Source organism: Phalacrocorax aristotelis, chromosome 4 (assembly GCF_949628215.1).
Source record: "Phalacrocorax aristotelis chromosome 4, bGulAri2.1, whole genome shotgun sequence".
In the NCBI taxonomy this organism is placed as follows: Eukaryota; Metazoa; Chordata; class Aves; order Suliformes; family Phalacrocoracidae; genus Phalacrocorax; species Phalacrocorax aristotelis.
Genome location: NC_134279.1, coordinates 35,270,280 through 35,290,674, shown reverse-complemented (window position 1 = coordinate 35,290,674; position 20,395 = coordinate 35,270,280). Strand labels below are relative to the sequence as shown.

At 37.3% G+C, this 20,395-nt stretch overlaps 1 protein-coding gene across 7 annotated transcripts in view; it reads right to left on the bottom strand.

Moving 5' to 3' along the window:
- Positions 1 to 343: 343 nt before the first annotated feature.
- ARFIP1 (ARF interacting protein 1) overlaps positions 344 to 20,395 on the bottom strand; it is a 44,836-nt gene continuing 24,784 nt past the window's right edge. For all 7 annotated transcript variants that reach the window (XM_075090937.1, XM_075090938.1, XM_075090939.1 and 4 more), the window contains 4 exons: positions 16,531 to 16,752; positions 12,975 to 13,132; positions 9,797 to 9,971; positions 344 to 1,832 (listed from right to left, as the gene is read on the bottom strand). In XM_075090937.1, coding sequence (XP_074947038.1) covers positions 1,677 to 1,832; positions 9,797 to 9,971; positions 12,975 to 13,132; positions 16,531 to 16,752 — 711 coding nt within the window. In that variant the 3' untranslated portion in view covers positions 344 to 1,676. The remainder of the gene's footprint in view (positions 1,833 to 9,796; positions 9,972 to 12,974; positions 13,133 to 16,530; positions 16,753 to 20,395) is intronic.

Sequence of the window (20,395 nt, the reverse complement as noted above, 5' to 3'; positions counted from 1 at the left end):
ATGAAATTTCCTTTAAAATTTAAGTCAAGAATTACATCTACTGAAAGATTTGTTTCACTATGAGTTTCCATTCAAGTGGAGCTTGCTCGGTATTAAATCATCCTGAAATAAAACAGCATCAGTGTTACCGCCTCGTACTGCTTTACCAGAAATTCTTGGGCAGGGGTGACTCGGAAAAAGCACGACTAGGCTTTCACTGCAGAAGCTAGGTTCTACTCTTAACCATCACAAGTTAAGGAAGTTTGACTGCAAATACCTTTAATATGAATACAAAATTCACGTAGGATATACAGTCTGGGGAACGTAAATGAACTATTACAAAGATCCTGACAGAACAAAAACATGAAGAAGGCTCTGTCAGGCCAAGAATTTAATGAGGAATGATTAAAAAGTTTGATTTACAGTTACACTACAGTTGTGTTATGCACTGAAAACTTTAAGAACGTCAGCTGAAAGGCATTTGAACATACAGTACATAAATCATACAATCCACACCGTTGTAAATAACATATTTGAAGTATTTCATTTTACTTAATAGAACACAAAGCAACGTAACGTGCAAATGAGGGCTTCGATATAGTGAATTTAAAATGTCTATGATAAAATTGACATAGAATTTGACATTTAAGGACTACACGATTAATGGAGAAATTAAAAAGTATCCTCCATGTCACTCCCATTACCAAAGTATGCTTTTCAATTTAACAGAAAAAACCATACTGGCCTGATTTCCACTCTCCAAATCACATCTGTCCATGAAGGTTAACTAAAGCTTTAACTTGCTCTAAGCGTAAAACGGAACAGCATTTACAGTCTCCTTCCCCTTGTTGGGAACTGACAAACCATTACATGAAAAGGTTCTTGGGTTATGTACACTGGTGGAAAATATCTTATAAAAAGGCACATACCTGTGATTTAAGGCTAGTACGGTATTTGTTTCATAGAGAAAGTAAAATTTTAAACAAAATTAGCATTACATTGCACGGTTGGCCTCATTCAGCAAACCACTTGGTGCAAAGCAAAAATATGTGCTTAGAAGCCTCTGACTGACAGTGATTCCTGCTTTAGTGTTTCTCCTTTTTTTGAACCTATGATGGAAAGGTACATCTTTTAAAAAGGCATTTGCTACAATTCCACTAGTCAATGAGCTATCTGATACGGCTGCCTTATATGCAGATATCGCATATAGGCCTTATATTCTTAATCTGCAAAATATTCTTTTAACCCTCTCCTTTTTAAAAGTCATATGAAAGTTACTAAAGATGTTTTCTATAGTCATCTATAAAATACCAGATGTTGGTACAAATCATGTAAACCTCCATTTGGAAATATTTTGACTAGCCACCAAAATGACCAGAAATCACAAACATCATTTGTCAGTGCAAATCTATAATAGTTTTCTTTCCCCTCCCTCCCTCCCCCATCCCAGTTACAGAAATAACCACCAACCTTCACATACAAAATGAGTGCTCTATATTTGAAATGACAGAAATTGTTTGGTTACCTTAAAGTCACCCACTTTCCCTCCAAATTCAGTTTTACAGTATTAGAAAAGGGGAAAAAAAAATTAAAGCTGTCTGTGCAAGAATCACTAGAACAGTCCTTCAACCCCAACCCTTAATTATTATCAGATTTAAAGATTTTAGATTAACATTGGGTCCTCTTCTCTGATCCGATTACTGTTCTTCAAGCCAGGATGGGGCATCTGCTCCAGGAGTTTTCAATTTGATGTGGAACTGTTTAAGTGTCTGTTCAAGCTGCTTTTGATTCCCAGCAAAGTATGCCGCAATGGCATTGTGGAACAGAACGAGCTGATTGTGCAGTACCTTAACCTGCAGGCAAGGACAGAGATAGGTTAAGAGGGGGAGGCAGATGTTAGTAGCATCACAGGTCAGTTATAAAAAAATAGGTTGAGAAAAAATTTGAGATGGTCAGACTTCAAACAAGTTTTTTATTAAAGGTTTAAAAATACAAACACAAAATGCAAATACAAAATTCTTCAACATTAAAGTGATTTAGTGTTTTCATAAAGTATGCCTAACAGTCGATACCAACTCAGGATGCATGGACCAAAAGCAATTCTCTAGATAGCATAATGTTATCAAATATCAAATGCTTGATTACAAGTACTTGATTCCTGGAAATCAGATGCCAAGCCTCTGTTTAAGATACCCGCCTGCAGCCCAAACAGATTCCCCTGAGACAGTACCTGACAAATGCATTATCTAAGTACACAGTTCATATATTTGCCCCCCTTGCCGAGAGCTGCTGTTTTCCAGCTCCCATATACTTAAGTCAAATGAAACTGATGTTCTTTTCCCAGCAATATTTCTTGTCCATCTCATGTTACGCAGGATTATTTACAGCACTTGGTCAATATCTCGACTATAACATTTGTAGTCATGCAACACACAGGTCACAGCAGTAATTGAAACTTGGGGAGAAGAGCATGAGGGCAGCTGGGAGGCATCACTGTTTTTCTCTTCCAGTCTAGTCTATGATGACAAGCTACAGCACTGATGAAGCCAAAGTTAAACAAACATTACATTTTCATCCCAGCATACCAGTAAACCTCAAGTTGTGAATGATGAACAGTAGCATGCTGGAAAAGGCACCTGTCCAGTTTCTCCTGCAGCCAAAAACTGTCCTTCTTGTTCTTGAGCATACTGTCAAACCCAGCACAACCCTACTTTTGTGTCAGAGCCCACATCCCTCAGGTGGTGGCCCTGTGCCTGTTTTCAGCCTGCAAGGCTGACCTGGAACCCAATAGCATTTAGCCAGCAGAAGAAAACAGAAGAACAGGGTGGCTGACTGAGTGCAAGAGGTAGACAACAGATTTAGCTTTTCCTACTCGAATTTTGGATCACTGCCCGATCTGTCAGCACAATCCACAAGGGAAAGTCTACTCCTGTCATGTTAGGAAGCAAAACTGTCCTTGGGCCAGGTTTGGCCTATGCCTACCAGTTGGCCATGCCTGTTTTAACAGGTTACTTGGCTAACATGCTTTTCTGAAATGCACGCAACTCAATACAGGGATACTTTATAGCCTTAAATTAAGGAAGACCTCCAATTAAAAAAACCAACATGTGTTAGATACACTCTTCTAGTGTAATAATGTAACATTTATACTATTACACAGAAATGTAATAATATACTTTTAAAATAAAATATTTTGAGAAAAAAGGACTGAGCATGCATGCGTGTGCACACATACACACAGGTGTATCAAAGTTTCAGCGCAAAAAATGGAATTTTCTTTTATGTGTACACAACAATTGTTTTTACTAAATAATCTAATTTCACAAATTAAGTTTTGCCCATAAACTGACAACTGTATAGACTGTAGTATCCTACTTAAGTAATATCCTCTCTGTGGTGACCCAAATTCTGGTCTAAGTTGCTCTGACAGTTAGAAAACTGGTATTCCTGTATTTTCTTCCCTAATAATTCAGGCTAATTTAAACTTAATACATGTGAAATAATAGGCTTTTTGCCTCATTAACAGTGTCAAATGGTAGGTTCTTCCATCAAAAGGCTCTCCAAAAAGAACCATGATAGAGATGGGTATGGTTAGAAAGTAGTCTGCAGTGTACCTCATATCTTGGGAAAATGTTTTTTTTTCATTTATAATAGAGGACTTCACCAAATTCATGAGGTACGAACATTTTAATATTTAGGAGATGTAGAATACAGCTAACTACACTTGTTTAACAAACTTACAGTTCTGTTTTTCGGAGTCACCAAAGATGGCCTTTTTCAGTTTGTGTGGGAATAGAAGTATATAAATACCTTTTTTTAATATCTATAAAAATTTGTATTTTCATCCCAAAAATATTGTCATGCAAGTGGAAAATGTCACAACGTCATCAAGTTTGCTTTTAAAAGTCAAGAGCAAAAAATTAGCAAGTACAGTGTTTTTTTCTTGAGCAGATTAATTCATCATTGACATGCAAGGTTTCACACAGTCCAAGCTATAGCACAAGTCCAGCACATGATTAGAATGCGACAAGAGTTTTATTCATACTGTTTATAGGAACTCAAATAAAACAAGCGTAATTAATCTACCCCCCAATTCATCAGTTTGAGGCCAAATTTGGTACTCTGTTAGGGTAGCTTTTAACACAAAGGTTTTGTGAACTGCCCTGAAGTCTTCAGATAATTTTATAAATTCAGACAGTTCTAGGCTTAAGTATGTGTGCACATGCACAGAGAGGCAGGAATTGATAACGTAGAGGCAGATGATTCGGGCTGAAAAAATATGTTTTGTTTTGGTGGGGTTTTTTGAACTACTGGAGATACCTCGTTGTATGAGGTTCTATCCCCAAGCCAGAGCTACCTCATTGTGGTGTAAATTTTGTGATCATTATCAAACTGGTTATAGAGGTTCAAGATGTTACAATTTCTACTCTCCTCCTTCAGATGCTGATTGCTAAGTGAATCCCAGAAGCGATGGTGGGATCTCCTTATCCATAGCCTCATTCAGGTAACTTCTAAGATTGAATATCTAGAAGATGACCACTTAAACTGTCTGAAACTGTACAAAGAAGCTCTACTACAACCTCTACTATGAAGCAGCAGCTGGCTAAGAAGAAAAAAAGCTGTAACATCTCAAATGGCCTGATGTCCACTGCAAAAACACCTGCAAACACAGCTAAGAACTGGACAAGTATTCACTTACAGCCAAGTTCAAACCTAACCAGTTTTCCCATGAAATAATCTCAGCCTTGCCCACTCCTGTATCCAGCCATTGATTCCTACTGTGTTTCACCTTAGCCCTCTGTTGGCAAAACACTCATGCAGTTATGAAGCCAGTTGGATCAGGGAAGAGATCTAGATTAACACCAACCAGACAACAACATATTTGCTTTAACCTGCATCAGTTTCCCAATCTGATTCTCTGCACAGCTGCAAAAGCACTTTTGTAAGCACAACAGAGAAGGTGATGTGGGGGAAGGGGGATAGAGGATGAAGGGACCACTTTTTATTTTTTTCAGCAAGGCCTTGAAGTGACTGTCAGACTACAGTGCTGAAGGCCAACTCTTGAGCACTAAGCTGTAGCACCTATTCCAGTGAACGAGCATTTGAAGATTTGCCTTTCAATAAAGGAATGTTAATGGTATGCTGCTAAAATGCAGGTTCCAGTGTATCACTAGCATGCCTGTCAAAAAGCCACCATGTTTTAAGGTTGAACACAATTTAAAATAATTATTCCTTGTTAATTAACTACATACACCTATTTGTTCCTAATTACGAGCAGAGTAAGCACTCCATGATAGACTTGGCAAACTTAAGTCTCAAAACAAAACTGAACTTTGTGGATAAGCATAAAAAAATCGGCATGCCCTAAACAGAAAACGTAAGTTTCATATACAGAAGATATTGTAGTTGGATTTGAGTTTTCACACTTCCTATGGATGCTCTTAACATTTCATTTCTTTTTAAATCTTGACGCTTCCCCCCCCCCCCCCCCCCATTTTCCATGGCACAGTAAGTACGGATTTCTTTAGATTCTCCTCATTCAGACTGTTTCAGCCATCTCAGAGACCAAAAAGACTACCGCCATTCTACTCCTCCTGTCAGGTTATACCTCCTCACAACTATCATAATCATCTCCCCTCGCTATCTTTATTTGAAATTATTTGGTCTAAACAGTTATATGTCATCTGGGTTCCATTACATTGCATATTGCTTTCATTTGTAGAAGCAAGCATTTGAACATCAAACTCCTGAACTACAACTCACAGAAGTGCATTCAATTTCCTTCTTTACGCAGAAAGATTTGACATTTCTCAAGTGCATACATGAACACGGTTTTTCCTTTCTCAAAAGGACCATGCCTTTTCAAAAATTTTTCAGTGGCAGAAATCTTTAAGCTAAGAACAGGCCACCATTCTTACTTAAAAAAATATTAACTATTTGTAAGCTACAGATTTTGATTGCAGCTATTCTTATAGTCATTACCCAATGCCACAAACCTCTACAGAACTCTGCCAGCTGCGGATAGCACCAATACAATTTTGCAGCAACATAAAAAAACCCCAGTTCTAACTTCAAGATCAAATGCTATAATGAAAGTGAATAGAATACCTTGTATATCTTGGTTTTACAGACAGAAACTTGCAATCCCAGCTTTACAGTAATTCAGTTCTCTGAACCTTTGGGGACTTTTGATACAAATATTAACATCCGTACCCGGGAGAACAGGCACAAAGAGACTGCAACCATGTGATGCCTTTTTTCCCCTAAACATCGGGCCAGCTAGATTATGGCTCTTCGGTGACAATTGCAGCAACACAGACCAACCAGAGCCCACCAGCCAGTTAAACTGGCTTTATAGCTCCTTTGCAGTGAGCAATGTGACAGCCTGCATCACCTCCCAGTTTCCTCTAGCCTCCTCATGTCATGCTTAACCAAATATGGGACAAAACTTCTGACTGGGAACATAACAGCATTCATCTAATGGAGATACATTTAGAAAAGAACATCTAGGATTCTGTTTTGACATTAATTTGTCAGGCAAAAAATATACTATTAATATTTTTTAAATGTTTAATATTGATCAGACTGTAGAAGCATATTTATTGGGAGATAATCATGAACTGATTTATCTAATCTAAAATTAAACCCTAAATTGCTTAATTGCTTTGCTATGGCAAGATTTCATTACACAATTCTGTTTTCAACACAGAAGCGATAATAACAACCAAGCTTGAGACTACACTGTACTATATCCTCTATCAATATAAACAAGACTTGAAGCTGGAAGGTTTACAATCTACAACAGAAAAATTATATGACTACCACACCATTCTCTTTCCTAAAAAGGCTTCTCTAATTAGACTCAGAACAAATATTAATTCACATCTGTATTCAGCACCATGACAATACATATTGCTAAAGTTGATGTTGAGAGATTTGCATGTTCTAGTATATCACGAGTCTGGCACGGACATGCCTTGATATAGCTGCTCAAATACTAACCCTCATTTGCGTTGTATGCAACAAGCCTGCAACAACACAGACTTTCTAAAACAGACTATGAGAAGGGCCTTTGTGAGAGACTGAGTAAAACCAGTATTTTGTTCATCTGACATTCCTTTCTTTTCATCTCCCATTCTATTAAATGGGCACCAACACGGTCCTGGGGATAGACACAAAATGGCATGCTCCTGTTATTAGGGATATAGTATCAGTATAACCAGTACAATTCCCTCCCTGGGACTACTGTAACATGTTAACAACATCAAAATCAGCCTTCCACTTGGGAGTTCAACATCATATATGATCTTCAGTTTAAGCCATCTCCTAAACAGTGCACTACTCCCACAGCTGAAGCAACTGTGTTACAGACACGCTCATACAGCTGTACCCATTGTACTATTCCTTGTTTCTTTCTTCTCCTTCATGTTAGGCTGTATTTATAGATATTTAAATTATGGCGGATCATACCAATTGTTATCGTGTACCTTTGGAAAAGTAGAACATCTGAGACTATTAAATCTAAATCTAGTTCCTATACTTACTGAGTTAATAATCCTTTTAAAACATAAAAAGTAATTGACTTAAGAGCAGTCACATACACTTTGTATGCAGCTAAAAATTAGAAGTAATGTTTATAATGGTTATATAATTGTCTAGCAAATCAAATGTGCATTCCAATTTCTTAATACTAGCTGCAGGACAAGTATGAGGTCTAACAGGGGTTCCCCTCTATTGACATTAAAGAAAAAGTGGTTGACACCAGAAAAAGGAATAAAGATGTCAGATTGGTAAGAACAACATCTCTCAGATAACCACTGCCTCCCACTACACCCCAAGAAGCATTCTGGGCAAGAGAAGAACAAAACCTATTAGGGGCAGATGCAAGCTGGGGAAAAAAAAAAAGTACTCCTGACATGAAAATTTAGGATTGGGATTAAGATTGCGTATTATTTATTATGGAGAATCCTACACAATTAATAGAAAACACCAAAGTAAAGCTTACCTGAGTAAACCTCTCAGTAGATAGTTATATTTAAACCATTATTTGACTGTAAAGGAAGTCCTTTCTATAGCTTATTTGGGAACAAAGTTACATACACCCTTCAGTAAATATTTTGACATCTCTAGTGTCAAAACTGAGAAATGTCCACCAGTGATAAAAAGGCTTAAGCATGTGAAAGCCACCTCTGTATTAATCTAAAAGAAAAGGCAGGAAGGAAAAAACAATCTCTTTCAGAAACAAAATTTGTAGGCTGTGACTGCTAACAGGGCAGTCCGACAGGATGCTTGATCTAATTCTGTCTGAGACCGTCACTAGGAAGACAGCTTCATTAGCGTTCCCTAAATTATCTAATTTAGTTTTTTTAAAAAAATATGGAAACTTTTTTTGTACAAGATGGAAATAAAACCCTTTCACTCTGAAGCTTTCCGACCTGTATAAGCATAATTTAATCAGTCTGCTATGTAGTTAATGCAAACCAAGAGGAAGCAGTGTAAGTGCTATTTTCAACCAATTTGGACTTAAGCATCAGAATTCCTGTGCAGATATGAGCTGGAAGGATCAAACAATTTCAACAGAAGTACATTATATTAGTAGCAAACAACTTACTAGAAGATGGAAAGAAGGCGGGGAGACACCCTCAGTATACCTAGCATAGTTGTAAAACACAGTTCTTATGAGCAGGGGAGATTTAGATTGGGTATTAGTAAGAATTTCTTTACTGAAAGAGTGGTCAGGCACTGGAACAGGCTGCCAAGAGAGGTGGTGGAGTCGCCATCCCTGGGAGTATTTAAAAGATGTGTACACACGGCACTTTGGGACATGGTTCAGAAGACATGGTAGTGTTGGGCTGATGGTTGGACTTGATGATCCTAGAGGTCTTCTCCAACCTTAATGATCCTGATTCTATGATTTTCTAATTTAAAAGCATAAGTATCAACATTTAGATTAGACTTTAGCTTGTTCAAGAAAATTAATTTCAATATGGATTTTTTCCCATTTTGAAGTTAATGGGCTACAAGTTCAGCAAGAACAACAAATGAAAGTCATGGCAATACCAGTTTTTAATCATCTGATGATCTGGTCCATCAACTCTTAACATGCTAAATGGCTATGTGATTCTAGACCCCTGGTCCTAATGCAGATGCCTATGTGAAGTAACAGTGCTCAGGAGCTACATTTTTAGCATGTACTGTTTTGGAAACCAAAAGGTTTGTTGATTTTCCCCATTTTTTTCTTCTCATCTGTTGATGGTTCATGTTTCTTCCATCTTTATTCTAAGTAGTTGATGGTTGGAATAAACACATGGGGCGGGGGGGGGGGGGGGGGAACACATTCAAACCAACAGTTTGAAAGCCCTTTTGAGAATTAAGAAAGTTGTGTTTCTTAGTTCAAGCTCAAGCCTCTTCACAGTTCTTTCTTTGTGTATAACCTCCATGACAGTGTTGTCAAATGTAAGTTTTACCCTGAATCTTAATTCACTAGTTTTATGACTCATTTAACCATTAAATGCAATAAACTGCAAAAACAATGCTTTTCCAAACTTGAAGCCTCCCATATCAATGAGAAACTTACTGCCCTAATGGTTTGCCATTTGTAGCTGGAGCAGCTGGATTAGGGACTTCTAAGGTTGCCTGCTTTAAAAGTGTATCCTCCATTGACACAGCAAGAACCCAGAAAATTCAGCTTCTTTTCTTTGCTTGCTCTACTTTTAAATTAATATGTATTTTAAGATCTAACAACTGAAGTATCTCTCGCAAAGCAGAAATTTACAGGACAAAACTCCTAAACATAACATCAGAAGTTGTAGCTTACCTTATTTTCTTCCAAAAACTTCAATTTGATAGATACATCATTACGCATTTTATCGTATTTCTCTTTATGCATTTGAAACAGTTGTTGTGATTGCTCAATCTTTGGCAGAGTGTTTGCATCACGAGGGCCAAGGTTCAGCTCTTCTAGGTCTGTTCGATAGGCATCATATTCAATCCTGAGAAGAAAGCGGAGGAGGAAAAAAAAAATCTAAAGGCAAAGCGTCTCAAAACAGACCTCACATACAGGGCCAAGTACAATAGAAGATGAACAAAACAGTCAAATACGGAAAAAATAAACCCGGGCAAGTTCCGCCCCCACTCCTATTCATCAAGCAAAACCACCCTTAAATACATTGTATAAAGCTGCCTCAACAAGTACCCTCCCTCTTCTGTTCCTGTCTCAGCCACATGCTCCCAACCCTGTTTTGTGCTGGCTTCAATGGTCAGAGCCTTTCCTGGGACATCTCAGCTTATTAACCCAGATAAAGCTAGTAAATTTTTTTTCAGGTTATTCTTCTGCTGTTGAATCAGTTCAGTGAAGAGTTTGTGTTGAGAGCAAGAGAAGCACCAAGAGCAGGCCATCCCTGTGAAGCAGATGCTTGAGCAACAGCTCACTTCTACTAAACTCACTCCGAAGGCTTTTTCTGCATGCTCTAGGCTTATCTGTATGCATTAACTGGAAGAGCTTTGTAGTTCCCCCACAGTGTTTTGCGAGAACTTGTCTGCTCTATGGATAAACAGGCTGCAAAAAGATGACGCGTTATTTATACTCTACTGAGGGCCTATTTATTTTCCTAGGGAAGTCAGACTCTGGATCAATACCACCACTGAAGGAGATAAGGGAAGAGAATGACAGAAGGTTAAGAGTAACACTCAGGTAAGTATTTAAGCTAACTCTGCACCAAACATGTATATCCCACTTCTAGATAAGACAGATGGAAAGTATTTTCTAATCTACTCTTGTTCTCTCCAAAGTATCCATCCTGGATACTGCTAGCAAAAAGAAAACCGATGCTACGGTATAGGCTCTTGCCTGCAGACACCTGACAACGTTGTAATTGAACATCTTAATTCAATCAATCTGAACTGAATAGTCTTCATATACCACTATTTATAAAAAAAGTTAAACCTCCTTGATATCCTTCCATATTGGACCGTACCATTTTATTACATGATGAGCCAGTCATTCCTTCTTTCTCATTTTAATGGAAAAAATGTCTTAGAAGTATTTTTTAATACAGAAGCAAGTTTGAATATTCAGTTTTGTCTTCAAAAACGTTAAGTATTTTTTTTCCCCAAGAAAGTTGATTGAAGTTAAGCTTTCTATTCATCAGCATGTAGCATTTAGAAGTGGGAAAAGAACTTATGGAACGTTAGTAGTTTAAAGATTGTAGCACTAAATTAATCTTCTGCTTTCTAGACATGTATGTAACACCATCAAACACTGTATCCTTGCCAGATAGACTATTTTTATATTTTAAAACATTATTGCAAGTGGATGAGACAAATATAGTAACAACCTCTATTTTTTTTCTTCCTCCTCTTATGCAACACGTGCTCCTTTGTTCACAGCCACCTAGCACTTGACCAGGTAAAGCAGACAACAGCCAGAAATCACTCCAAGGTCATGGGCAGCCCTGCCCAAAGCCTCACTCTTCCTTCTATACTTCTTTATAGCTTTCAAATAATGGAACCTAGCACATCAGCATGGGATAGATACCAGTTTTAATGGAACAAACCAACCCATTTCTGGCTTTTCAAGTATGCTTTCTTGCAAACGGACATTTCTGAAACTGGAAGCAAATCAGGATTAGAAACTGGTTATAAAACCCAACTTTTCAGTTGGTATAACCATTCCATAATAAAATACAACATTTTCAGAGGTATAAGGAGTTATAATAGTCACAGGGCTCTTTCTGATTCCAATGCCACTATGATTCAGGTTTTACTTAAATAATTTATGATAATTCCAAAAAGGAAACAAACCAATACAGAATTGATAGAAGAGGGGAACAGATGAATGCTGAAGTGCAGCTAGGGACAGGGAAGAAGACATACAGAAAAAAATGTGACCCATTTTCACATTGCAAAATGATAGACTGGCAATGTAAGTGAAGAACCTTTGTAATTTATTTGCCTTATTAAAATGGCAAAATACTTGATGTCTTCAGTGAACAGAAAGGAAAAGTAATTAAGGTATTTCAGGCTGGAAGAGCCATATATTGAAAATGACTGGCAAAAACAATCGTAGCAAATGTATTCTGTATAAATTTTCAAGGGGATTGCAGGAAAATGCATGAACCATTTTTTTTAATACTTTAATGTGAAAATAAAGCTGTACTTTACACCCAAATTAATTCTGCCTTTCATACCTTTTGAAAGCTTACCTAAGTATCTAAACAATATTGCTATTTTGCTTATAAATAAAGCATTAGAACAGAAAAATGAAAAAAAGGGGGGGAGGAAGAGCTTCGAAACTCAAGCAGTTTGCAATTTTTGACAAAAAAAACCACAAAAAATATGCATAAACTACATCCTTTGGTAAATTAAAAGAAACATACTTCATACTATTAAGTGAAAGAAAGCCAAAATGGAACCAAGCATCAGAAAGGACCACAAGTCCAAACACTGTCAGGAAAATGGAACCTGGCTTTAGAGTACTAAGCCTTATCCAAAATTAACCTTCTCCAGGGCAGGAAACCCCTTATCTACTGCTAAATATGATTCACTCACTAAGAAATTTCTTTTTTATTTTCCCCCTTCCGACCTAGCCTGCAACTTTTGCACAGAAACTGAAGTATGAATTGCACATATTGTGCATCAACAGAAGCACAAGATTAAATGTTTGTCAAAGAAATTATTTCACCTATTATACTGCAGCTAAAAAAAGGATTAATCCTGCACTGTTATGCTGCTTCGAAAGCCACCTTAATATAGCAGGCAGGAAAAAATATCTATAATTACTCTTAGATATAGAGCTAACAAGTAAAACAGAACATTGACAGGACATTTGAAGGTATGGGCAATGAGGCAGTTAACTGTAAATCCTAATTATATGAGAGTTGTTATAAGGTTTTTATCTGACAGGTTAGTCACTCACATACAAGGACTAAGCTGATACAAAGTCTGTTTCCTGAAGATTAGTTTGTAATGAAAAGAGCTAGACATAGAATAGCTACCTGGCACTTTCATACTGTTTCACAGTCAATAATGTATCCTCAATTGTTTTATTCACCAATGTATTCACACTGGCAATAAAAAAGTTAATAGCCCCGAGTAGAGTTTCTCCATTTTTAGCTAGAAGTTTCTGCGTATCTGCATTGTAGCCAAACTCCTCCTATAAATAAAAAGCAGAGAAAACAAAACTGTAGATCATTTCGAGTCATAACATTCATCAGCAACTATATTAAAAAATACAAACACACAGATGTGGAAGTTCTGTCACTTCTGTTTGGGTATGGTTAGAATTAAACAGTTACGATTTCAATACAATATTCAGTTTCATTTTTATGAAATCTCTCTAACACCAGTAAAACATGGTTGACAACTTTGTTACCACACTTGATGTTAAATCCTATTTTATATTGTGATTCTTCTGCACTTGGAAGCCTTGAATGTTACTTAGAAGTAAGTGCTAATGTAATCTTTACATTGTCATTCAGCAGAGTTTTAATCCAGCATCTCTCACGTGGTTGTCTAGGTAATACTTTAATACCAACAGAGACACCACTACATTAAATACAGTAATATAACTAAATTCACAAGGGCACACAGCATTAATTAGCTATTAAGTTTTATTCTTCCATTCTGGAAAAGAGCACTGCAGAAAACCCCAACATCTATCACAGTTTAATAGGCTGTAAATAATTGAAGAGCAGAACATTATAATGGATAGCAAATGAAAATTATAATGTAGCTCAGCCATAAATTTTAAAGAGACAAGGGCGAAATTATTTCCAAGGCATTTCACTCACATTTGGATATATGTTTGTTCATGTCTTTTTGTTAACAGCAGTGTAAGCCCTGACCAAGGCTGCAAAGATTTTCCTAATGCGTGGATGCCAAATGAGTCCAATTATTGTATTTATGTCATCCATATGGCATCTTCATATTCTGCAGATGGGAGTTCTCACAAAAGAATACGATCTCTGGTTGTAATGGCTGTAAAACACACTAGGTTCATATTTGGAACTTGGTCTTCTCAGGCTTGCACACTGCCAACAACTGACTCAGAAGTGCTGTATTCTCCCAGTTTCCTTTCATCTGTCTAGAACACGAACACCAAAGCCAAATGATATTTCACGTTAACATTAACAACGTCATGAAGGTAAGGGTAATGGACAATGGTACGGGAAGAATCCTCTACAACAAGAGGTGCAGTGAAAGTGAGCAACTGCAAGGAGAAGAAAAAAGGAAAAGAACTTAGGGCAAATTTTCATGAGCTAAACCCCGTAAACACTAAGATCCATTGCCTTTGCTTCGCACAGCTGCTTAGGTGGCAAAAGCAGTCAGCCTAATCACTACAAATCTTGCTGAAATCAAAAAATAGCCTTTTTCAGCTGGTTTTCCTCTAACATTGCCAGCTACATAGTAACACAAGCGCTAGCACGGGGGAAACTAGGAGCATACAGACAGACACAGCAGTGGGACTGCTCCTCTCAGCGTTTAGTCCCCTCTCTTCCCCTCCTGCAGGCAAGACTGCAATTAGTTTTCCAGCTGGTCCTCTGACCCAGAACAGTGCAGACCCAAATCAGAACACTACCAGTTCAAAGGAGTGGGGTAAGTGGCCTGCAGTACTAAGAAACATGCTAGCCACTAAAACTGTCCTTTGACTGGTTAATAGAGTTTCATATAAAAACCTTTGAAACTCATCCATGATCTCTGCAGATACCTCTTACGAAAGAGACAGGAAATCCTTTCTGTATCAAGAGCTTACACTCAGTTCATACTCTATGCACAGGTCAATTAAAATTGGAATTCATCTGTCTATATAATTAGAGGCACATGAGCCTGGAACCAGTTGTCTTTGTATCCAAAGGATAAAGAGCAAAACATTCCCATTAAGTAATACTTCTGCAGATACCACATTGAGATCTCATTTTGTTATCATGCATAAAATAAAAAATAATTACCTTAAGAGGTGGTGTGCATTTTGTTTTTGTTTTTCAACTTATATACTGTTATCACATTAAAATGTTAAAGACTAACTGGTCAGAAGTTTTACTTTTAGTCTTGTACAAGTTTTAGAGGCAACAATGCTATCCAAACATCCAAGAAGAATAGGCCAGTGATGGTGATACAGTACAGATTAAACAAAGGGGAAACACAAAGAGGAAAGAGACAAACAGGCAAGTCTCCAAGAGGCAAAGGTTAGATAACTTTTATTACAGCAGCAGAAACCTTTATTTGATTTGCATCCAACAACCCCATTCAATAATCTACACAAGAGATGAATGACTGAAACAAATTCTAAGACCAGTACAAGATGCTGAAAGAACCTGGAAGAACAGTATTCCCATGAGAAGTTACAAGCTATTAACGGAAAAAGAAAAACATTCATTAAACAAGAGCATGATGCCAGATTTAATCCAAGTTTCAGACGAAATATCCAGCTTCAGCACATACTTCATAACAATCACTAAGTTCTGCCACAAACCACATACCCATATTTGGGTCAAGAGTAAACTGATTATTAAGAACAACTTTTAGCAGATTTTTTAATTTCTTAGCTGCTAGAAGTGCTCTAATTTCAGATTTTCATTTATCAGACTGTAATATTAAAAATTCTTGTCCATTTTTTTCAGCTAGCTATCAGTTAAGGTTCCTCTGCAAGCATGAACTCCACCTCCTCCCTTAAAACTAAATCGGAACAGACAATCATGAAAAGGGATAAATAACGAGACAGAGGTTTTAATTTTAATAATCATGAAGGTAAGTAATTTGGGCTGTTTCAGCAGCTATGTTTTAGGGAATCATTAAGCCCCTTGATACTGGTTTTCCAAAGGATCAGTAGCAGTATCAAAAAGTGCTTTAACTTTAGAAGTACAGAACAATCAATGGAGAAGCAAGCCAGCTACTGTGTTTTGTGCGCAACATCTACCTTCCCTCTTCTTACAGCAGACAGTTTTATCGGCAACAAAAAGTGCCGGTATTACATAAACTTCTAAACCAAGAAATCACAACCACCCAAAGGCAGATATCTACAAATTGCCTCTCTTGCTCAGAAACTCCAAACAATGTAAGAATACAGATTAGTCCTATTAGTAGCAAAATTTGCATTACAAAAGGACTTTGAGATGAAATCTCAATGCTTGAATATGCTACAGAAAAATAATTTACTCACATTCAACGTGCACAAGTGAAGTAATGTGCCCTATTCTACTTACTCCCAGGCATGTTCCCCAATGACAGCCTGTAATTGAAATGACGTCAAAGTGATCTAGTGTGTTACATTAGAGGCAAAATTAATAGTAAAATGCATTTTCTATACAAAGGAAAGTTGTCAGTTCTTGAGTCCAGCCATTAACTGAAAGTAAACATTTGAAGAACTACAGTAATTTCAATAGTTTCCTATAGTTTTCAGTGAATTACATAAGCCTTAACACAAAGCGCATGTAACTATATTAACTACAACGTTTAGAAAGAGAGCTGCTAACTACTATATACCCTGCACGAGTCAATTAGGCTTATCTTCATCTCTGCCACTTTTATTTTTTAACACTAGAAAAGTCTTACATGAAGTTCCAATGATTTCAAACTCAGGTCAGCAAATGCATCTCCAAGTTGTCTTTGGGTATGTACCATCTGGAAGAGTTGTGTGGACAGCGTCTGAGCCAGTTTCAAGATATTTTCATATTTCTTTTTATTATCTCTCAATATATCTATCTGAGCTTCTAGTTCCAGATCTACTGTTCTTGAGCCACGACCCAGTTTTTCAGAGATGATTTGACGTGTACACTGGGGGAAAAAAGAAATTAAATTATAAGGAATCAAGTACATTCAAGACAACACAGCATACACCCTTTTTCAGCTTCAAGGGACATATAATTACACACAATTCTTTCACAATCACCCCTCCCAATATAAGTTTGCACAACAAACTGAAAAAACACCACACTCTTTAGAAGTTTATCAGGACTCAGCAAGAACAGTTGGACAAGTCTCAACTCCTACTAAGATGAATATTCAAGTTAGCAAATCAAGAGCATAACTAATTGTTTCTCAAGTAAAAGAACTCTTATCTCTCTTTAAGTTTGGTGAATCTCATTAAGTTAAAAGAAGCAGTTTAGCCCACTGCATTAAAGTCAGTTTATGGGAGTATTACTAGCTCTGCATAAAAACATCTAGTTAGTGATCTTTTGGGCTTTGTCTACCAACCATCCAATTCCAGATCACCCATGTCACATTTTCTAAAAATGTTATTTTCGAGGTTTATCGGGGGGAGGTAAGGAGGTGGTGGCATGTTTTTTGAAAGCTGACTGGGAAACAGGGAACTCCTACTGCAAAATATGTAACTATTAAAATGCATTTCTCGTTATTTGCACATCTATAAAATGGAGCTGATTGTCTGAGAAAGACTTACTGTTTTTCTGCCACAAGTCAGATTCTTAACAGATTTGCAGTTCATTAACACAGTGAGCAGAAAAACATGCTCTCACAAGGCTGTAGACACTTTCACCCACCCCGTGGCCGTGACAGCGCAGGCTGCTACCACATTCCACTTATCTGTGACACCTTCTCTGCCAGAGATTTGAGCCCAACTTGGGAGGCTCACTGCCAAGATGCACATTTGGGTTTCCCCTGTGCAAACAGGAGAATCCATTTGCAAGGCAGATGTGTAGCAAAGCCATACAATTTCTCTATGAAAAGCAAGAATTATTTACTGTTATAGTAAATTACTTGAAGTTAATCTGTGGTCCCAAGAGGTGAAGAGATAACCAAGTGATACATATGAAGAATTACTGCTAGAAACAGAATTACAAGGAAACAAAGTTAGTAGTCAAGGCCACAACTACTTTGAAGGGACTTAGGTTAAGTGCAAAGCTGTGTCATTAGGTCAAATAATGCCCAAGCCTATCTTATATCATATTTCCCAAATACATTACAGCAATGGATTTCCCAGGGTTTCAAAATTCAAGAACTTTAATCCGGTCTTTACTTATGTCCAAAGGAAATACATATTTAACCTGCTAGAACTTTTATGTCCTTTCTAGATTTAATAGACAAACACAGAAAAGACTCAAGAACGATCAAGCAGAATGAGTTGGTCATAGCTCATAAGCTTTAGATTGAAGGGTACAGACTATCTCGTCTCCTTAATTAGATTCAACCAATTAACAAGAAAGACCACAGCTAATCTAGGAGACATTTGTCTGTCAAGAATCAGAAGTCTAGGAGAGCATAACAAATCATATCAACACAGAATACAGCTTTACTACCAAGGTCTGCAACAGAAATCGCAAAATACAGCTTAGCGATGAGTGTGTTCAGAGCATAAATAAGCATTTCACTAGGAACTATGGAATTGATGGAGAAATTTTGGTTGTTTTCCAAAAAAGCTGAGACACACACCCCCCCCCATGGAAATGCAAGAGATAAATCTGATCATGGCAAAACTTTTGGAAGCAAGAATAAATTACAAAGGAAGGAATTATTTTCAACCAAGGAGTATTTGCTTCAGAAGTTACAGCAAAAACACCTAAAAAAACCCCGCAATGACAAGTGAGAAAAAACTAGTAACTGGAAAGACTTACAGTGCATGCTTTGTTAAAGGAGATGTAGCTAAAGATGAAGTCTAACACTGAAACTGAACAAGAATAACTGAGGAAGAAAATGCACTTATCTGCTTAGATTTAATCTGGTTCTAAGCAGACTAGTACAGACACACAAGTTGCTGCATATTCTCACTAGCAGATGGAGAGAAGTCCACACATTAATTCCATTTTGCTTTGTTCTAAACAAGTATCTACAAAGAACACTGCCCTGAATAAGGCCACACTCCTCAAAAAGAAGTCACACAAGGCAAAGTTTAAGAAAAACAACTCAAACAAAAACCACACCAAAATACAATTGAAAGATCTATTTTAGATTGCATATGTTAGAAGATCCACAGACACATTACTGGATATATCTCAGAAACAGGCGTTCCACTAGTAGCCCAGTATTAGAGAGGTTTGTAAAACAAGTATATTGGGGTTTTTTTCCCCCGCAAAGTTTAAGAAGTTGTATGAACAACAAAAAGATAATCTTTTTATTAGAATTGTTGAAAGTCAAGAAGAGTCACAACTTTCTTGTGCCTATGTCTTTTTGCTAAATGGAAAATGCCTTTCTCATCCAAAGGGAGAGGCAGGGGGAGGTAAAAGAACAGAAAATCTCTTGCCTCTAGACTAGGGAAAGAGGGGCAATTTTTTTCTTGACGCTAATTCATGATTATAAGGGAGCATAAGATCGGAGAGAGTGAAGAGGAACAGTAGTTGCAAAGGTAACAGAACAATCTTATCAAGTCATGAGTTACTGGAAAAAGTTAAATACAGTCTACAAAAATCCATGGTTAGTCTAGAGAGAAGAGCAGCTTTAACCTCCTGTGATCTTCAGCTGCAAACAGTTTCTTAAAACAGAAATAAAAGTGGGAGATAACAAAAACAATTGTGTCTCATTCACAAAAATCCATAGGGGACAAAAAGCAATGCACTCAAAAAAATATATGAAGGCATACTTAATCACCTCTTCACAGATCAGTATGACTTCTGAATATATCCAACAGACTCCACAACTCCTGATACAGACACTGTGACAGAGGAACTACTCATGTCAGATTCCTGAAGAACTTCCTAACAGCAAGTTTCACCACTAACTCCACTTGATACACTGAATAGCATGGCTTCCAGCTCAGAAGGGTTCAACTGCTCGCTTCCCTCCACTAGCCATTTACTCCTGCCCATTATTCCTGCACCTTTTAACCTATGATCAGTTAGCTATTACAAGATAAAGAGGAGGCATCTTCCCACAGCCTTCCTAATGAGAACCAAAACAAGCCAGTATGTCCACAAACTGAAATATCGTCTTTAATCAAATTAAATAAGGGTTTTTTTATGTAGCCTACATATAAAGTGTTTTCAAATGTATGACATCTCCAGGGATCTTTGCATAATGCTTCTCAGCTGAGAATGAATTCATAAGCTCTCTGAACAATCCTATTCCTCCAAAAGCATCATACAAGAAGTCAGTCATAACTGACCTATCTCCTCAGGCGTATTTGGAAAACAACTTCAAGCTCAGGTTTCAAGACAACAGATTCATTTAGTTTTCTTAAAGGGCTTGTCATCATTTGCTATGCCATAACTAGTGGGATTCTGGATTTCTGGGAGGGGGAGGTTTAAAACAAGAAAGAAATCTAAAACTCTAGACTTTGCAAAGACTACTGCCAAAGAAATAATGTTCTAAACAAGGATCTAAGACCACTTTCCCCAGCATTTTTCACTAGTCCTCTGGCTATTGCTTCACATAAGTGGGTTTGCAATCATTCTGCGATTGGGACACAGGTATTTTTTTGGTTTTGTTTTCTAAATAAGGGCACCAAAAAGAGAGAATAAGGTCAAGT